This window comes from Protopterus annectens, chromosome 2.part1 (assembly GCF_019279795.1).
Source record: "Protopterus annectens isolate FY-2018-M chromosome 2.part1, PAN1.0, whole genome shotgun sequence".
NCBI classification, from domain to species: domain Eukaryota; kingdom Metazoa; phylum Chordata; order Ceratodontiformes; family Protopteridae; genus Protopterus; species Protopterus annectens.
Genome location: NC_056729.1, coordinates 422,455,481 through 422,475,126, shown reverse-complemented (window position 1 = coordinate 422,475,126; position 19,646 = coordinate 422,455,481). Strand labels below are relative to the sequence as shown.

The window sequence follows — 19,646 nt, the reverse complement described above, 5'->3', positions numbered from 1 at the left end:
TAGGCATTTTGTGAATATCCTGGGCATAGTAGATAAGCCAAAGGGAAGTGCAGAGAACAGATAGTACATAAAGCCTGCTCTGAAACAGATATTTCCTGCAAGAGTCCCTTATGGGGATGTGCAGATAAGCTTCTTTTAATTCTAGGGTGGCTAGCCAAGAGTCCTTGGCTAGCATGGGAAGCAGCTGTTGCAGAATAAGGATTTTGAACCTTGGGACCACCAGGAAGGTGAGAACGGACATATCCAGTATAGGGCGCCAAGACTTTCCTTTTCTGGGTACCAGGAAGTCAGGAGTAAAAACCTTGTCCCCTTTGTTCTGCTGGGACAGGTTGAATAGCCTTGATACTGAGGAGAAAGTACTTGCTTTTGGGTCTCTGGTGTGCGGGGAGGTCTGGCCATCCACTTGGGGGTGGCAGTGAGTAGAAGTAGAATCTGTATCCCTGGGATACAATGTTCAGGACCCATCTGTCCTGGGTGATGTACTCCCAGTTTTTTGCATGCAGGGCAAGTTTTCCTCCTAAGGGTGCAAGTACTTGGGCAAGGCTTGGAAGAGTTAAGGACAAGTCATTGTGAGATTGTACAATAAGACACTGGCTTACTACACCCCGTTTTAGAGGTGGGGGCACTCCATTGCTTAGATCTGTGCATACCCTGAGACTGTAATCTTGGTGGTCTGCTGCCCCTGGGTTTGGACTGAGGTCTGGGAGGGACTGGAAAGGACCAGTTTTTTTTGAAGGCCAATGCCTACTAAATCTAGGTGGCTGTACCTGTACAAAATCTTTAACAGTTTGCATAGATTTTGCTTTTTCCTCCATCCTCCATCTTTTTGAGGACTTCTTTGGTTTAATGGTGCATCTAGCAATTCTGCTTTGACATTGCCTGGCAAGATTTGTTCCTTAAGCCAAGCATGCCTTCTAAGAACAGACCCAGTGACGAGCAGTACTGCAAAATGCTTCTAAGGCATCAAAACCATATTGCAAAGTATGTTTTCCAACTTAGTTAGCAGAATGCATTAACTCTTGTAAATCTTTATGTTCTGAACAATCAGGAATCATTTTCTGCTTAATTATCTCCATAATATGTTGCCGATACTTTAACACATGAAACTGGCAATTTAAAGCCCGGATGGCAAGAGTAGCAGAGATGTATACCTTCTTACCTCATCTGTCTTACCTCATCTGTCTAAAGCCCTAGAGTCCCTGTCTGAAGGGGTAGGGTTTTTGGCTGTTGTAGCCTTAATGCCTTTAGGTCCCTGGGAAATGGTCTCTGAATCCGCAGTAGGATTCTTAAAGAAGAATTTGTGGGAGTCAGGTACTCTGTAGTACCAGTCAGGTTTCCTGGGAGCTGGAGGCAAAGTATCAGGGGTAATGCTGGATTCCAAGACGACATCATCTACAATTTCCAGAACAGGGGGAATAGCTGGAGACCTGTACTAGGAGGGATAGCTAGAGGCCTGTACGGAGGCAAGTTTAAAAATTCCCCAGAGTCTCCTTTTGGACTGTGGGTAGTCCTGGCACTCCCAGTGGAAATGCTCTCTAAGGGTATGCAGGGTTTCAAAGGAAAAATCTTCAGGTGGGGAAGCAGAGGGAATGGAATCCTCTGCATCAGAATCCTCCTAAGTAGATGTGTCCTGGTAATCAGAAGGATCAGAGTCAACAGACTCGTAGGTTCATAGGTTCATACTAAGCTACCTGCCCTAGGGCATTTATAAGCCTAGCCAGAGTGTGTTTGGCTTTCACCACCCATTTTAAATGAATTTTGCTATGCCCTTTTTCGAGGTTAAAATATATACCTTAAATCTGTAAAGCTCTTTCCAGTGGTGAGAATCAAACCTTGCACCTTGTGATTGAAAAGCATACACCTTACCCACTGCACCACTTGGCTTTTCAGGTAATATAAGCGGTGATGGGCCTCGAACCCAAGATACTGTGCACTATTGTCATAGTACTGAACCACTAAATCATGACAGTATTGCGACTAGCTTAACGGAAGCGTCGTTGGCAGTTTTGGACCTATGCGGTCCGTCTTTATCCTTACTTTTTTTGGAAGTTCGCTAGTCAGATGGCTTATCGAAGCCATTTCAGAATACGGAGAATGAGAGCGAAAGAATTTAACTACAGAAATAGCCCGACTATGAAGAGTTCAGGTGTTGAACAAGGCACAAAACAGACAACGAGGAATGTCATGGTCTGGGCCTAAACAGGTGACACAGTACGAATGGAAATCTGTGAGGTATTTGCTTTCCACAAGCAATACAATTATTAACTTTTTCTGACATTGGTTAGAGCAAGAAAAAAAAAAAAAAAAAAAAAAAAAAAAAAGATCCCCAATGGGGTACTTTTAGAAGACTTCAGGTCTGAAAAATTTTTAGCAGGTGGCCGACTGGCCCTTACGAACTGCTTCTGCTTTGGACACTTCACGGCAAGAAAAACTGATGTAATGGTGTCGGCTGCATGTTTTATACCCCTGACATCATAGAAGCGACAGCATCCGACGCAGAAATCCCAAGACTCTGGTATTCAGGCTGACTAAGGGCTACCTGCAGGCAGATAACCCAAATGCGATGATGACTGCAACAGTGAAACAAGACCACCTGAACTTTGTGATTCTAGCACAAGAGACAAGAGACATTTGTATACCAAAGGCTACATAGTTTATGGAATACTTTCCATCTTTGTAAGACAAAGCTTGTTCCTCACTCTTCAAAAAGAATTTGGATAAATGGATGGGGAAACTGTAAATTCACTCTAGGGGTACTGCCCAAGTCCCTTACAGACAGAGGCAGTCTGTGTTTTGGAGCCCAGAGTCATTTTACAAAGACTCACTACTCTGATAATTCCCCAGATATGGGATGGGGCACTAAGATACAATATTGTTATATCCTTATTGGCTAGGCTTGTAAAGGCTCTTGTGCCACAAAGATACAATATTGTTACATCCTTATTGGCTAGGCTTGTAAAGGCTCTTGTGCCATTATGGAAACAGTCTGATCTGGAAGAAATGGACCCCCTGGTAAGGACGAATTTCCTCCCACTGCCTCCTGATGAATCATTTTCAGAACCCATTTGTCTGAATCTGTTGCCAAAGAGAAAATGGAGATTCAGATTTTTTGGAAGGAAAAAAGTGCCAGGGTGGGAGGGACTGCCCTTGGTTTTAGGACGTTCTCAACCTCTTTTTGGAACACCTTGTTTACCTGTATTTTTTGTTCATTTTAAGTTTACTTTGCTTTTTTGGCAAAACCAGATGAGGAATTAGAAAATCCCTTGGATAATTTGGAAGAGTAGGGCTGAAAACAAAATCTTAGATTCCCCTGAATCGGTTTGCACCTATTCTGCACTCTAAGGCAGAATTTAAATTCTCATTTTTATTATCTGTGAGGTTCTAAAAATGCAGCCATACAAACCTCTTCAAAACAGTACAGTGACCAGAGTCAAACCATTATAAATAAAAAAGGAGTAATGACCTGTGCAATAGAAAAACAAAGTTTAAAGCAAATTATTCCTCAAAAGAAGAAACAGCAGATAAACTTCCACAATTTGTCAGAACATATATGAACCAGACAATTCATTTTGAGAATCAAAGTTGCAGAAGTATACACCCACCCACAGCTATCCACAACTGTCTTACCCTTATCAGAAAGAGTAGGATTGGAATTAACCAAGTGTTTAACGGCAATGTAATCAAATAGAGCTATAGCTGCTGGGTCAGACTTTGGATTAATGTATAAAAATGTAAAAGACTGAGGAACTTCACACATCCTATCTGCCCCCTTTCAGAGGAAACTACCTGGCTATCAAGAAAATTGCAGCTAGTAACATAAGTAGACAGAACAAGATAAATGGGTGTAGGTTCTGGAAAGTCCTGCTGTAATAATTCACAGTGTTTTTGTGAGGGACTCTGAAACCGCACTGTTCTCGCATACTCTAGCAACAGTCTCAGAAAAAGAAAAACTCCTGCATGAAGAATTAGAAACCAAGCTATCCTACAAGTCTGAATCAGAAATCTGAGTAAAAAAACAAGTCTAGTTCAGATTCAGAATCTTTAATCTCTTCAGGAAAAGATGAATCTCTTTCTTTTACGAGAGATTACTTACAAGAAGGATCAATAGCCTGAATTAAACCCTTAGCCAGACCCAGTAAACTACTCCTATCCACAGGAAACTGAACAGGAGTAGATGTATGCTTTTATGGAGTCAACCAGTGTCAATTAATAATAGCTGCAGCTTTCCACAAGGGCAAGCACAGCATTTTGATGCAACAGGGAAACATTCCCTGTTCCCTCTCCCAGCGGCTACAACAGTGGTTCTCCCTTGCCTACTGAGTGGACCCCAAAACCCACAGAGAACATGGCTAACCCCTGGTATGTAGAGACTATAGGTGCCTGTAGAGACTATAGGTGCTACACAAGAGGGATCTGGGGGGTAAAGAGTGGTCTGAGGCACAAATATGGCCAGAGCAGAGTCACCCACCTGTGGCTAATGCAAACTCCTAGCCAGCTGTGGTGGCAAAGGCTGTTTGCTTAACTTCTTGTTCTTCTTCTGGAAGGACAACCATATGGCCAGTAGTCTGTTCCATAGTAAAGCCAAAAAGGGCACTCCCCGGTTAAGTCAAGCATCAGTTGCCAGTAAACACTACCAGTCCACAAAAGTTTGAGACAGAAAAACAAAAGTAAAAATCACTTTAAATTATGCCAGACCCCACAAAAGTAAAGGCAAATTTCTCCACAAAAAAAAAAAAAAAAAAAAAAAAAGATCCTTGGCAGCATACAACCCATACAGCTAAAGCTACAACAGTGATCACTATAGTAATATTTTAAAGTGATACAATAATCCCCTGGAGAGACATGCCCTTTAGAACTAGGCAAGCTACAGAGTACACTTTTGACTTTAGCAGTTACACACTGGTCAAAGATCAAATTGTTGCCTTTTTATTATTTTTAATTATTATTAGTTTAAGGGGGAGGTTACTACCACCGTACAAGCTTTTTTTTTTGCAAAACATTCTGCATAACTTTGGCAACTTTTACTAACAAATTTTTACCCAGTTTGTGATCATTAGAATGTCTGATTATCCATAGCCCATTTCCATATTTAAGAATTTTAAATAAAGCAAATCCAGTACAAGGCACTGCAAAAAATTAGTTGCGACTCTACTCTGAATAACCAGGTAACCACCCGACCTCTTGCACCCTGTTGCTTTACCAGCATTTTTCCACTGAACTACATATGAAATGACATTTGTGAATGATTCCAATAACATGAATAGTTCAAATGTTTAGGGAGGTCAAGAGAAGCAGCACACACAAAGCGCTTCATCAAGTCCTGCTAGAACCTCCTCAGGAGTACCACAAGTTTCAAAAGGCAAGAGCTCACCTTGACAAACCAACAGTGTTCTACATCTAACAAAAGGTCCCCTGTATCATTCTGGATACGTTACACCATGGCACACTTCATAATTTTGTGCAACAATACTTCTCAAGCAGATGGGACCAAAACTGTTTGGATCAGATGCGACCCCCCCCTCCTTCTGCTGTGAAATGGTAATACTAGAACCTTTAGCCACAAGTCAAAGATCCCAACATTCTGTTTAGAACATTAGGATTTAGTTCAATTTCCCCATGTGTTACCAGTTGTGTGACCCCCCCCTCCTTGTCCTTGCATGACACTGTTCTTTACTTACTGTGAAAGTCTGCACAAATTTCTCTCCAAGCATCATTTTGCAATGTCCTGTGGCTGGGTCATCATGACACTCAACAGCCACTTGCATTCAATAGGTTTCTTGATATAATGAAAATAAATGTTGTTACTGCTTTTTAAAGACCAAGAAAAATTCACGATCACAACTAAAGATTTAATGAAAGTAAGCCAATATCCATATTTTAATATAGACTTGTTTTCTGACTAGAGTAATTAAGCAAAATTATTTTTTTCTGTTGCAGGTGTTACTAATTTTTCAACTAAAAGTTATTTCTTTCTTTTAAATTTACCTCATTTACTGCAGTGGGCCCCATAAATTCAAAAGTTAGCAAGACTGAATTATTCCGACATTAAACTGAACAGTGCAGGCCAACACAGAAGGTCTTTGGCTAACAAAGTTTGCAGATGACTGCAAACTAGGAGCCATAATCGAAACTCCTAACGATGTGGGCAAACTACAAAAGGGCCTCACCGATAGATACCTGGTGTCAAAGCCATGGCCTGAAGCTCAATGCCAAAAAATGTACCGTCATCCCCTTTGGCAAAAACTCTGTACCCATGAACTACCACATAGCTGGTAGTCTACTTAATGCCAAAAATGTGATGAGACCTTGGGACACAGGTGGACAGTAGTCTCTTTTGATAATCACATCGCCACAGTGGTCAGGAAATCCTACGTGGCTCATCTCATAAAAGGATTTTCATCCAGGAAAAAAAAAAAAAAAAAAAAAGTGGTCAGTTCCCCTCAACTCATTCACTCATTAGACCCATTATAGAGTAAAACACCCTTTTTGGTATGTACCTCACAAGACATCTACAACAACTGGAAAGACCACAGGAATACCTCACAAAGAGGATTACTGGCCTCAAACAGATGCCCTATGCAGAAAGTCTCAAAAAACTACAGCTTTACTCCCATCGCATATCGCCTACTCATCTCTGCCTAACATACAAAGCTATGTCAAACCCAGAGCTGTTGGACATGCTCCACTTAAAGAAATCCCAATCCCTCAGAGCTACACGCTCTAGGGACCTAAACCTTGTCACCACAATAAACAGAACATGCTGGAAGGATAGATTCCTGTCCCAGAGACTTCCCATACTCTGGAACAGACTACCTATGTCAAACAGAGCTCCTCATTAGCACTCTTCAAGAAAAATCTTGAGGATTGGATGGGAAATGGGAAATTCACCCCGGGGATCACTTCTGTGGCTCTGCTCGACAGGGGCACAGGAAAATAATTTTCTTGGGTGGCGAAAGCCAGGGTACATTTTTTGGCTAGGCTTGTATGGGCCCTAGGGCCGATAGCCTGGTACCTACCTACCAACTACCTACGAACCTATGAACAGGATTATTTAGGTCCGTTTGCTTAGGAATCATTTTTACCAATGGAATATGTGATGCAATAAGTTCTGGAAGGATTATTCACAATAGACTCTTTTACTCGCGGTTTGACATGACTAAGTCTGTGAACAGATAAGCAAGTACACTTGAAATGCAGTGCAGCAAGTAACAAACAAGTGAGGATAACTGAAAAGAAATAGCATTTATATAAACCAAGTGTAAGAGGGGTCCACTTTCGAAACTCCAAAACCTCAAACTTCTAAATCTCGAAGTTCAGAAGTTTGAAGTATTAGAATCTCAAAACTTATCAATGGAGATCACCATACAGCAGAACAGGAACTTCACCGTTCTCTTCACTGTAGGGCAATCTCGGAGTTAGTATATTTAAGTAGCAGGCGATTTTTTTTTTTCTTCTCATTTCAAGGATTTCAAAACCGAACTTCGGGATTAGAAGTTAGAGGTTTTGGAGTTTCAAAATTTAAAAGTGGACTGGTAAGAGTGGAATTTATGTAACCTGGCAACCTTATAAACTATACAGGCCAAGGAAGTTTAGGAGGAGAAAGGACAGAGTTGGGGCTCAATCGCAGCAGAATTAAAAAAAAATGTGTGGATCTCCTTCACTTTACCACCGAAGCGACAGATCACCGACTGCTCAGAACACTGGATGGAAAGAAGTGTTTGGCCAGCATGTCGACCTTTCTCCCTTACCTCCACAGTGCGATCTTGGAGTTTGTATATTTAGTTAGGGGGGGGATGTGGGGGTCAAAGCCCTACATGTGAGTTTGTTTTGTTTGCTGCTGTTGTGTGGTTGTAAGTAGGCAGTGTGAACAATTTTGCCCTCATCCATTGCTTTGGTGACCATCTCAAAGAAGTCCACCAGGTTGAGTAGTCATGATCGGACCTCGACGAAAACAAACTGGGTGGGGTCCAGTGTCTGGAGGTTTACTATATCTCCACTGATAATCTCCATGATAATTCTTTCCATGGCTTTACATACAAGACTAGTGAGACTTATGGGTCTGCAGATGGCCCACCTACATGCAGAGGGATGACTGTTGCTTTTCTCCATTAAAGAGGCACGAAGTCTGTTTGGAGGCTACAGTTAAACAGTAATTCCAGAGGCCCTAGTCAGAAGGCATCCAGTGATTTTGTAGGGGCCCCATTGATGCAGTGTTCTTGGTCTTAGAGAGCATTAAGGACCTGTTCCCTACTGATATAAATCGAATACAACTCCCCCTGCTATTTCTCGAGGGAAGGTTGAGGGAAGACAGGGGTAAAGTTGGAGTGGAATTTATCAGCCAGGAGGTTTGCTATACCTTCTGGCTGAGTATAAGTGGCTCCATTTACAATGAATTCTGCACACAACTGTGTATTGTCTTTGAGGTTGCGGACATGGCTATAAGAATGCTTTTGTGGTGGTCCTTGGCCTGGGAAGCCAAACTTGCTTCAAATTTGGCTTTGGTAGACTTATTTCTCCTCAGAGTTTAGTTTGATGAGAGTGCTTTTATCCTGCTGGGTGCTGCACCTCCTAATTTTTTCCAAGATTTTCTTCCTCCTGTTAGACAGCCTATTGTGATTTCACCAGGGTGGCTCGTTTTTTTTGGAGTTAGTTCTGTACTTTTTCCTGGTGGGTACAGCTGCCTCTATGCAGCTACTGACATGCTTCTACAGGGTTTCTGTGAACAGTTCCACATAGGCAGCGGTGTCCTCAGGGTTTATAGAGGCTTGACATTTTGCCAGGTTCTCACTTAATAGCAGGAGGTTAGTCTTAGAATAGTTCCTGAATATTCCAGGTTTAGCTGGGGGTACAAGTTTTATTTTTACTTCAAAAGGAGACCATTTTGTGGTCTGACCTTACCAGGGAAAGCATTGCATGAGGGTGTGTTCAGCACTCTCATATAAGTGAGGACCAGATCCAGTATGGATGCACCCCTGGTTGGTGTACTGACTATCTTGTCCAGGGAGTTTGTGTTTACAAAATCCAGGAATCTCTCTGCATGTACATTTCCAAGCTTAGACAGACCATTTATGGTGAGGTACAAGTCCAAGACGGGCTGCTAAATCATAGGCGGTTATGAGGCTAAAGGCCCTGGGGCCCTTACAAGCCTAACCAAGAGTTATCCCTAAAAAGAAACCTCAGGTCAGTAACTGTTGCCCCTGTCAAGGACACAGGTGGAATCCTGGGACAAATTTGTGATTTCCCATCCACTCAAAAGGTTGCACTTGGAAGGGTCAGCGAGGTGCTCTGTTTGATGTGTATGGAAGTCTATTCCAGAGACGGTGCAGCTTCTGGGAGATAATCCAGTCTCTCCAGCAGGTTACGATGATGTCGCATATTAGATTCAGGACTTCTGAGGAGTAGTGCGTGAGGAGTTAGACTTATGGATACGGAGTATCTCTATTAGGGCAGGGTCCAAGATTCCCTTGTAGGCGAGGCACAGATCACCCCTGAGCAATCTGTACGACACTGAGTAGAGCGACAGTGATTTGAGCCTGTCTGCATAGGACAGGTGCTGGATGCCATGGATTCTCTGTGAAGCATTTTAGCTTCCTTTCCAGTTGGTGCAGATGTTTAGAGAAGTACACACCAAATGGTGTGTTATACTCAATTATTGGTCTAATGAGGGAGGAGTACAGAGAGGTACCAACGTTTTTTCTGGATGCAATCCCTTTGCTTAGGAGATGAACCAAGTAAAAGGCGTTTTCGACCACTGCCGCTACATGATGGTTGAATGCGAGGTTGTTACCAACCTGAGTGCCCAGTTCTCACCAGAGGTTGTGAGATTAGGGGGTTGCTGTTGTGGTAAATCAGTAGGGGTCGTGTTTTTGCCAAAGGTATGATGATATTTTGCATTTAGCTTGAGCCCATGACTTTGGCACCAGTCAGTTGCTGTGAGACCCTCTTGCAGTATGTTAACATCACTTGGGAAGTCAATGAGAGCACCAAACTTACAGTCGTCCACAAACTTGGTCAGCCACAGGCCTTTTGTCTTTGCCTAGACCTCTTGAGTAGTAGATGCCAAACAGTAGGGAATCCCAAGACAGATACCTGGGGAACTCCACTAGGGACACATTTGCTATCGGAGGTGGCTGTGCTTATTTTGACTTTGGAGGGTCCTGTTGGAGAGGCAGTTGGCCCCCGAGATAGGGATTTACGCAAAGCTGCGTTAGCCCCCGACCTGATGAGATAGGGATTTACGCAAAGCTGCGTTAGCTTTTTGATAATGCCAGACTGGGGGATTGTGTCAAAGGTCTTGCTCAAGTCAAGGTAAGCTATATGCACAGACTTTTCCTCATCCAGGGCCTTGGTGACAGTCTCTAACAAGTCAAGCAGGTTTTCAACAGGCAAGATCTGCCCTTGATTAATCCAAACTGGGTGGGGTCAAGTGTTTGGAGATCGCCTAGGTCTCTGTTTATGAGATCCATAATGCACTCTATGGCTTTAGAGATCAGACTTGTCAAGCTAATGGGGGCAATAGTTCCCAGGGTCAGTAGTGGCACCACCTTTGTGCAAGGGGAAGACAATTGCAGTTCTCCACTCTACTGGAATGAAGCCTGTACTTTGGTTGTGGTTGAATAGGGTGCTCACTGGTGAAGCCAGTTCTTGCTGGAGATGGTGCAGAACACATCCTGGTATACTATCAGTGTGGAAGTGGTGTTCTTTGCCTTGGATAGGGTCTGCAACCTATCTATGGAGATGTGAGGTGTAGGAAAGTATTGGGGATGTCAAAAGGGCCGTTGGGGGAGACGGGGGGGGGGGGTGAGATTTGCACTGAATCTATCTGCTAGCAAGTTGCCTAAGTCAGCAGTTCAGAATAAGGGTGGCCAAGTCAGCAGTTCAGAATAAGGGATACTGTTGAGCATTAATTCAGAACAAACCTGGGCTTTGCTAAGGAGGTTCCTGACATAACTTTAAGACTATGGTTTCCCTTTGATTCAGAGGCTAGTTTTGATTCATAATTGGCTTTGGAGGTTCTCACTAAATGATCTAATTTGCTTGTTAAAGCTAAGGAGGGAGTTTTTCCTATCTGGAATGTGTTCCTTTTACCCTTAGACAATAGTTTCATTTTGTTGTAAAGCATGTTGAGAGAGGATACCCACCAAAAAGGTTTGTGAAAACCCAACAAATTACAGTGAGTGGTGAATATCGATGGGTGGGTAGGAAGGAACGGAAAGGAAAGGAACATACAACTTCCTTGTTTTTCAAAACCTCTACAGAAGGGTTCAGGTAGCAGAGCTATCAGGAAAAACATCTTTGCGTAGTAAAGAAATGAAGCATTAGTAACCCACTGGTGACAAGCTAGTCACTCCCAGGTTTCAGGGCTTCTGATTAGGTAAAAGGTCAGAAATTTTAAACAAATTAATGTCAGGAGGCAAAGTTATAAAAAAGTCGTACATCTTGTGTTATGCTAAATGCAGGGGTATTTACTGAAGTGTGTGTGTGTGTGTGTGTGTGTGTGTGGGGGGGGGGGGCATCTTGAACTGTACTACCATCTCCTAAACTAAAAACTGCTCTACTACTACAAGAAGTCACAGCCAAAATCTGAGGGCAATCAAATTTGGATTTCTCGTAGTTTAGGAATACAACTCATTAAAAAGACAGCCTGACATTTTGGTACATGATCATTTCTGAGATGCATACAATTGGAGCTATCATTTCTTTTCCCCAAAACAGTTCCAATGCCAGCTGTGTCCTGTTGAGCATAAATCTTGATAAAATATTTGCAGATAATAAATCAAGTTAATGTTCCTTAACGTGACAAACAATACACATATCTATATACATATGGATGTGTATATATTATATACATACGCAAACTAAACATCCCTTTTGAATATATATATATATATATATATATATATATATATATATATATATATCATACATATATAAAAATAAATATCCTTTTTGGCTTGCAGCACAATGCAATCAACAAAAAAGTCAAATGTCAGGAAATCTCAGTTTGACAATTATGTAAAATAATGACCAAGTGTCCTACTTTGGGAATCAGAAAAAGTGGCCAACCTGACCTAAAGTGTCTCAAAGCATCTTATTTAAGCTTTTAATGTATGTGCATAAGGGTATGTAATCCTACAACACTCGGGTTATCCACAGAACGTGAAACCGCATTCAGAGGACCAACTGTCATCAACACCGTTGGTAAGGTGCCTACAGTTTTCTGTTGGCCAAATGAGAGTCCTACAATTAAAAATAATAAAAGTTCCACTCACAAATCACCACTTCAGCTGTGATGTTACGTATGCGGCTTATTTCCTTAATGTAAAAGTTATGGACATTCACAGTGAACCCATACAACTGGGTAGGCAGAATCACCTTCTACCTCAGGCTGCTGTTTTCCCTGTGACTGGAGGAACTTCTGAGTGTGGCTTATTGCCTGGTGGGTCTGTAGCAGTATCTGTAGTCCACAGCTGTACTCCCCTGTTCTTGTAAAATCCTTTACGCTGAAAAGTGTCATCACCCTGGACACAGAGTTCTCATGGATAACTTACTTATTTACATTTGATTAGCTGGAAAGTCTGACTGGGTAGAAGCCCATTTTCAGTAGGGGTTCGGGAAGAAAGGTTCCAAAAACATTAAGAATAATTTTACAATCTTCAAAAATAAAACATATGCAATTACATAATTATAACAAGACAATTAAGAATAATACAAGTTGTATGACATTTTTAGAGAAATTTTATACAGTTTGTAGAGAAATTAAATGCAAGTTTGTCTAATACAAACTGGAATTGCAATATGAAGTGAAGGAAAAACAGGCTTATGGTAGATTTAGAGAGAGAAAGTCAGGGAAGAGAATTTGATAGAAATAAGGAAGTAAGTGAAGAAGGGATTAGGGAGGTATGAGGAATGAAAAAGGTACTTGTTCGCATTTAGGAATAGTTTATCCTGGTTTTCACCAAGAACAAAGCCAGATAAATGTTCCATCACACCATCATTTTCTTTACTCTTAATACACATAATAAATGCCTTTAATTCCATGTCATAATTTTATCACATCATATTTCATCTGAGGTAGAACTACTTTAATATTTGGTTACTGGGGAAGTCTGACTAGGTGAGAAACCAGTTTTCAGAGGTCTGGGGAGAAGAGCTGCACAACAAAACTACATCATAGGTAGGTACTAGGCTATCGGCCCAAGGGCCTACGTAAGCCTAGCCAGAAAGGTTTCATAGCATATGCCACCCACGAAAGTTATTTTCCTGTGCCACTGTCCAGCAGAGACACAGAAGTGATTCCCCAGGGTGTATTTCCTATTTCCCATCCACTCATCAAGATTTTTCTTTAAGAGTGCTAATGAAGAACTTTGCTTGACATAGATGGGTAGCTTGTTCCAGAGTATAGGAAGTCTGAGACAGTAATCTATCCCTCCAGCATGTCCTGTTTATTGTGGTGACAAGGTTTAGGTCCCTAGAGTGTGTAGCTCGGAGGGATTGGGATTTCTTTAGGTGTAGCATGTCCAACAGCTCTGGGTTTGACAGTTTTATATGTTGGGCAGAGATCACCTCAGAGTAGGCAATATGCTATTGAGTAAAGCTGGAGGTTTTGAGGCCAGTAATCCTTTTTGTGAGGTACTTATGTGCCCTTTCCAGCTGTTGCATACGTCTTGTGAGGTACATTCCAAAAGGGGCGTTGTACTCTAATGGGTCTAATGAGTGACGAGTAGAGGGGAACAATGACCTCTTTTTTCCTGGATGAGAACCCTTTTATGATGAGGTGTGCCACGTAGAAGGACTTCCCGACTACTGTGGCGATGTGACTATCAAAGGAGAGACTACTGTCCACCTGGGTCCCAAGGTCTCTTATCACACATTTGATGTTAAGTAGATTGCTGCCTATGTGGTAGTTCATAGGTAGAGAGTTTTTACCAAAGGGGATGACATGGCTCTGACACCAGGCATCTGTCTCAGTGAGGCCCTTCTGTAGGATATCCACATCATTTGGGGACTTTACTATGGTTCCTAAGTTTGCAGTTATCTGCGAACTTGGTTAGCCAGAGGCCTTCTGTGTTTGGTATCTACTTCTCTGAAGTACAGGCTAACAGGAGAGGTCCAAGGACGGAAACCTGTGATACTCCACTTGTCACGGCTTTGAGGTCAGATTTGGAGTCTGCAACCTTTACAGTGTGGGTTCCGTCAGTGAGCCAGTTGGCAACCCATCTTGTGACGTAGGGATTTATATCTAGTTTAGTGAGTTTATTCCCCATTCTGGAATTGTAGCTAGTGTCGAAAGCCTTGGTGAGGTCAAGATAGGCTGTGTGAACCACCTTACCCTCATTCACGGCTTTGGTGACTGCCTCAAAAGAAGTCAATCAGGTTCAGGAGGCATGATCTGCCTTTCACAAAACCAAACTGGGTGGGATTCAGAGTTTGGAGGTTACCAATGTCTTCGTTTACGAGTTCCATGATGATACGTTCCATGGCCTTGCAGACCAGGCTCGTCAGGCTAATAGGTCGATATTAATTTAAAACCTGGGCAAAACAAGTAGATGAGAACTTACATACTGCATAAGACATTTCAAAACTAAAAATGAAAATATCAGGATGACTCAGAGGTAAGTATGGTTCACCAGAGTAGGAGTATAAAATTATTCTACAAGAGAAATATGCCAAGATGGAGGGTTGTAGAGGAAGAGGGGGAGAAAGGAGAAACTAATGGGGGGGGGCTAGGAAGACTGTGGTTGTTAAAGTAGGAGGGTTAAAGGGGGAAGTGAGTGAGGAGTAGGGGTGGAGTAGAAAGAATGGAGAATTACCTAGTGTTGGAGCAGGGACAAATACAGGATTTGAGAAGAAAGTTTTTAAAATGTGTTTTACCTCCAAATCTGTTGCGGTTAAGTATAGCTCTGATATTTATAGGTAATATATTCCAAAATGTTTAGCGATTGTGTAGGAATGTAGGCAATGTCCAGCTTTTTTTTGTTTGATCTGTATAGGGTTACAACATGCTTACCTTCAAACCTACCTACAAGGCTCTATAATCTGGAGAATTGTTTTAAAGTTGGACAGCTATCAGGTCGATATATAACTTTGTGGGCTTTAATTAGCTGAAGCTAGTTTAGGTAATTTGGGAATTTCAGCCAGTTAAGTGCAGTAAGTGCAGATAGATGGTGTTTGTAACAGGATGCGCATATATCAAATTTAGTGATTTTATTGTAGCATGATTCAAGCTTATTCTTTACAGCAATCTATAGACTGGTCAGAATGGGGGGGGGGCCCGCATAGTAATGAGGGACGCAGACAGGTAATGGCCAGCATAGCTCTATTGCCTGTATTCAAAACAGTTTTTTTTTTCGAATAGAGCATCCCAAGTTTAGTGTGCTTTGACTTTTGTATATGCAAATCAAAGGACAGTTTCAATAGAGGAAAATGCAACTTGGGTTAATTGCTGAAGATGTGTTATATTATTGGAGGAGATAACAAGAGAATCATCTGTATATTGAATTGAGGAGCTTTCATGGGAGGCAATATGAAAGCGGTTTATGAAGGTGTTTAAGAGGAGGGGTCAAAGGATGGACCTTGTGGCACTCGAGTGTTGTTAGATGGGGGGGGGGGGGACTGTCTTGCCATTTTACACATTGTCTGTTAGATAAGTAGCTGGTAAACCATTTTAGAGTGGATAAAAGTCCAAGAGATAAGAATTAAGAATTTTTGTAACAGCTTTGGATCCGAAACAGTATCAAAGGCCTTAGAAAGATCAATTAGTATTACTGAAGTTAATAGTCCCAAGTCTCTTGCTTTATTCACTGTCTGTGAAGGAAATTAGTACAGATGTTGTACTGTGTGATGGCCTGAAACCAAAGTTGAGTGGGTGTAAGTAATTTGTTCTGAAGGATATGGCCAAGTAGTTGTTGTCGTTTATGAACACACTTTTCTAATAATTTGGATACAGGAGATGAGATGGGTCGGTAGTTAGGCAATCATTACATTTCCCTCCTTTACGGAGAGGGATTAGGAAGGATTTTTTCCAGAGGGAGGAGGATGTACAATTCTGTGATGGATCAGTTAACGAGGATGCTGACTGGATATGCGATGACATTTGCAGCAAGTTTCAGGTAGTCAGAAGGGAGGTTGTCAGTGGAAGGAAAACAGGATAGCACTGTTTTAACTGGAGTAGCAATTTACGTATTTGGCTAGTGGGAAAAGAGATAAGTGGAAGATGGTTAGTTGTGGCAATATTGTTTGGGGAAAGAAGATGAATTAGAGTGTATGGAAGATGTTTGCAAGGGAGAAGAGCTGAGATTATGTGCAGAGTTAGGATTTATGGGTTTAGTGGCATCTTTGAAATGGATATTAAATGCATCTGCTATTTGAGATGGGGACTTGTCAGAGGATGCAGGTGGGTTTTCCTTGGATCCTAGGGTGACTGATGAGATGGTACACCCAACATGTTTTGGGTTGTTTTGTTGCCAGTTTCAGACCTGCTTCTACCCAGTCTGTCCTTACAGGACTCAGTTCATCAAAATATCAAGAGAGAGAAACTCTGTAATCCAATATTTGTAAAGAATGCCTTAACTTACTAAATTTCCAGCAATATATTACAACTATACGACAGTAAATAAATAATTTTGTTTTCCTTACAGCAGTAAAAAGCAAACTAAGAGTTCTGGATTTCAAAAAACAGCAGACTTACAAGGTACATACATATTTCACTTTCGGTTGTTAGAGCAATGAATGTTTACTCCACTCAACCAATTACATGCATACAAACTAGCATGCGTGTATCCTGTGATGATATTTCACATCTGCAGTTGAGAGAATAAATTAAAGCACTACAATAAAGGACATACTGTTAACGTTGAAAAGTAACAGTATCAGTGCATAGATGCTTTTGGCGGGGGGGTGTTTACCAAGAAAGATAGAAAGAAAGAAAAGACAGATTTAGTGAATACACGGAGGACAGTGTGGACTGTTCAATACCATAAAACTACGTGTTGTTTGGGGGAGATGACATCAATGAAGTCAGTCTATACTACATTTTTAATAAAGCAACACCAGCAGACTAAATCATTAACTATGCATACATTTGCTATTCGACAAACGATACAATACTGAACAAATAAGAGGTTACGTCAAATTCAGCAAACAGTCTACTGCAGAGAAGAAATTAAGACACACTAAAGGAACTTAAATATAAACAGTCTCTTTCCTGCAATGAGGGCAACTAGGATTCAATCAGCAGCCCTGGTACTTGAAGAAACAGAGGGAGAGAAGAGGTGTGGCCTGCTCACCTACCCCACAGCAGGTGGGAAGCCCTGCTCCCACTCAAGCGTACATAGTCTGTGTGAATTCCCTGGTGAAGACCAGTGTCCCCACTACACGTGTCCCACAGAAGGGTGGGACTGCTTGAAGAACGACCTCCAAGGTCAACAAACTGCATGACCACCAACGGTGCTCTGTCAGTGTGCAGGGGGTTACAGCTCAAGACAGTAAAACCCAAACTACTCATGACTGCCGTCTAAATGGTAGCATCTCTTACCAACTCTTACCTCAATGATGACAGCTGAATGGGCCCATTAGTCAGGATGGAACAAATGATTAGCATGGGGGGGGGGGGGGGGTAAAAAAAAATATGAACACAATCTAGGGCAGGAAACATTTGCAATGTCTGTGTCATTTGGAAGTGGAGAATAAAAAAAGACAGAATTACAGTCCCATGCCTCATCAGTCAAATAAGGGAAAAACACAGACTTACAAGCCATCAATAACCTTAACTACATTCATAATCATCATCAAAGACAGCAGCATTCAAATACCAAATAAGTCCAGGACCAGGGTTCCGAGGTGATTTAACTACATTCTTACATCTTGAAGACTGGGAAAGGCAAAAGGCAGAGTAGTTGTCAAATTTTAAGTTACTCTACACCAAGTGTAGGACATGAAACCTTAGTCAAATCCCAAACCAGTGAACAATACATTTTGTAGCTCTAGTAAAAACAAACCCGCAAGCAGTATAACCTATTGAACTGACATCAGCAGAGACAATACTAAACACAAACAGAGAAGAAAGTATTGCAGAATAGATATGCTGTCAGAGGCTTCCTGAAGGAAAGTTAGGCGAATTAGTGAATCCAACAGGAGAAAAATGGGTTATGCAAAAGATCACAAACCATAAGTCTCCACTTCCATACAAGGTTTAAAACAGCATCAGCCAACTTTCTAGGTTGGACAAGTTGGCCATCAGGAAGCTGAAGTACCTTAAGACAGTGAATGCGAACAGGTGGCTTTTCCCTGTATTAGCAGCATTCACGTTGTTTGATACATCATATGTTGTACAACCCTACTGGGATGGAAAGAGGACAGATTACTAATAGCTCTTATCAGCTTCCCAAATGTTTATAGTCTACAAGGCAATAAAGTGTTGAAGCCAACAAAGTAATTTTTAAAATTACAATAATGTGATATTTCAAGAAAACGTCAGTGTGCAGGGAGAAGCCCAATTAGAGTACAGTAGTGCAATGGTGGTGCTGCGGTAGCGTTGCCGCCTCACAGACGTTGCCCGTTCGATTCTCAGAGTGTCTTCTGTGTGCCGGCATGTGTGAATGGGTGTTAGGCCCGGCAAGCCAGCACGTAAAAATCAACTGCCAATCATTAGTGGACCGGAGTTCCGCTGTGGCCACCCCTAACCGGGGAAAAGCCAAAAGACTTACCTAGTGTAGCTCAAACATGGCCCAAACAAAAGTAATGCATTACTTCATACTAGACAGTGCAGAGATCATTCTGTATGGCAGAAATTTTCCTTGCTGAGGAAACCTGTTCTGTAGTAGTGCTTTAACAGCCATTTCATAGAAATATTCACAAAGAAAGCAAAATTAAGATATGATCACTTTCTAAATGTCCAATATTTCGACTGCAATACTACCACTTTTTAGGATACGTTTCTGAAAATGGAATTGAGGATGTGCCATAAAACAGCACATTTTCCTGTTGTATATTTACCTCTGTAATCCACCCCAGAATTTAGCTTTACTACAACTGGTCTTCCAATAATCTGTTTCAAGAAGTCACTTGGGGTTTGTTTCCGCAGACTCATTCTGTCTCAGACCTAAAAACAGGGGGAAAAGTCAGTGGGGTTAGAATACCAAGTTTCAACTGCATCTCCAAAACAGTATCAGAACAGTTGGGTAAAAGTACTCACTATAAAAATAGATCCTGACATCTACATAGACTGCCACTGCAGCACTTACCTTGCATTTAAACAGTTTCCCAATCAAGCCCCCATTCACACAGAATAAATCAGCTAGGAGGTGGAAAACTGAGCACTGCCCCCAAGATGCCCGCTTAATTTGTACATTAAGCTCCTATGTATTTGAGTAGAAACACGTTTGCCTCTTTTACAACCCAATATGCCAGCACAAACTAAATTATGCTAATTTGAGTAGAAAACACGTTTGCCTCTTTTACAACCCAATATGCCAGCACAAACTAAATGATGCTAACTAAACACTGTGAAGTTGAAAGCTGCCCATCTATATTAAGTAAACATTGTTTAACTCTCCTTGGAGTAGCTTGGCAATCCACATGGCTAACAGCTATCAAGATCTACACTGCACATAATGGATGTCACAGATTACCTGAACAAACCTGTA

The 19,646-nt window shown here is 41.6% G+C and overlaps 1 protein-coding gene across 3 annotated transcripts in view; it reads right to left on the bottom strand.

Annotated features, from left to right (window-relative positions):
• LSM6 (LSM6 homolog, U6 small nuclear RNA and mRNA degradation associated) overlaps positions 1-19,646 on the bottom strand; it is a 217,836-nt gene that overhangs the window by 189,684 nt on the left and 8,506 nt on the right. For all 3 annotated transcript variants that reach the window (XM_044062233.1, XM_044062232.1, XM_044062234.1), the window contains exon 2: positions 18,997-19,102. In XM_044062233.1, coding sequence (XP_043918168.1) covers positions 18,997-19,090 — 94 coding nt within the window. In that variant the 5' untranslated portion in view covers positions 19,091-19,102. The remainder of the gene's footprint in view (positions 1-18,996; positions 19,103-19,646) is intronic.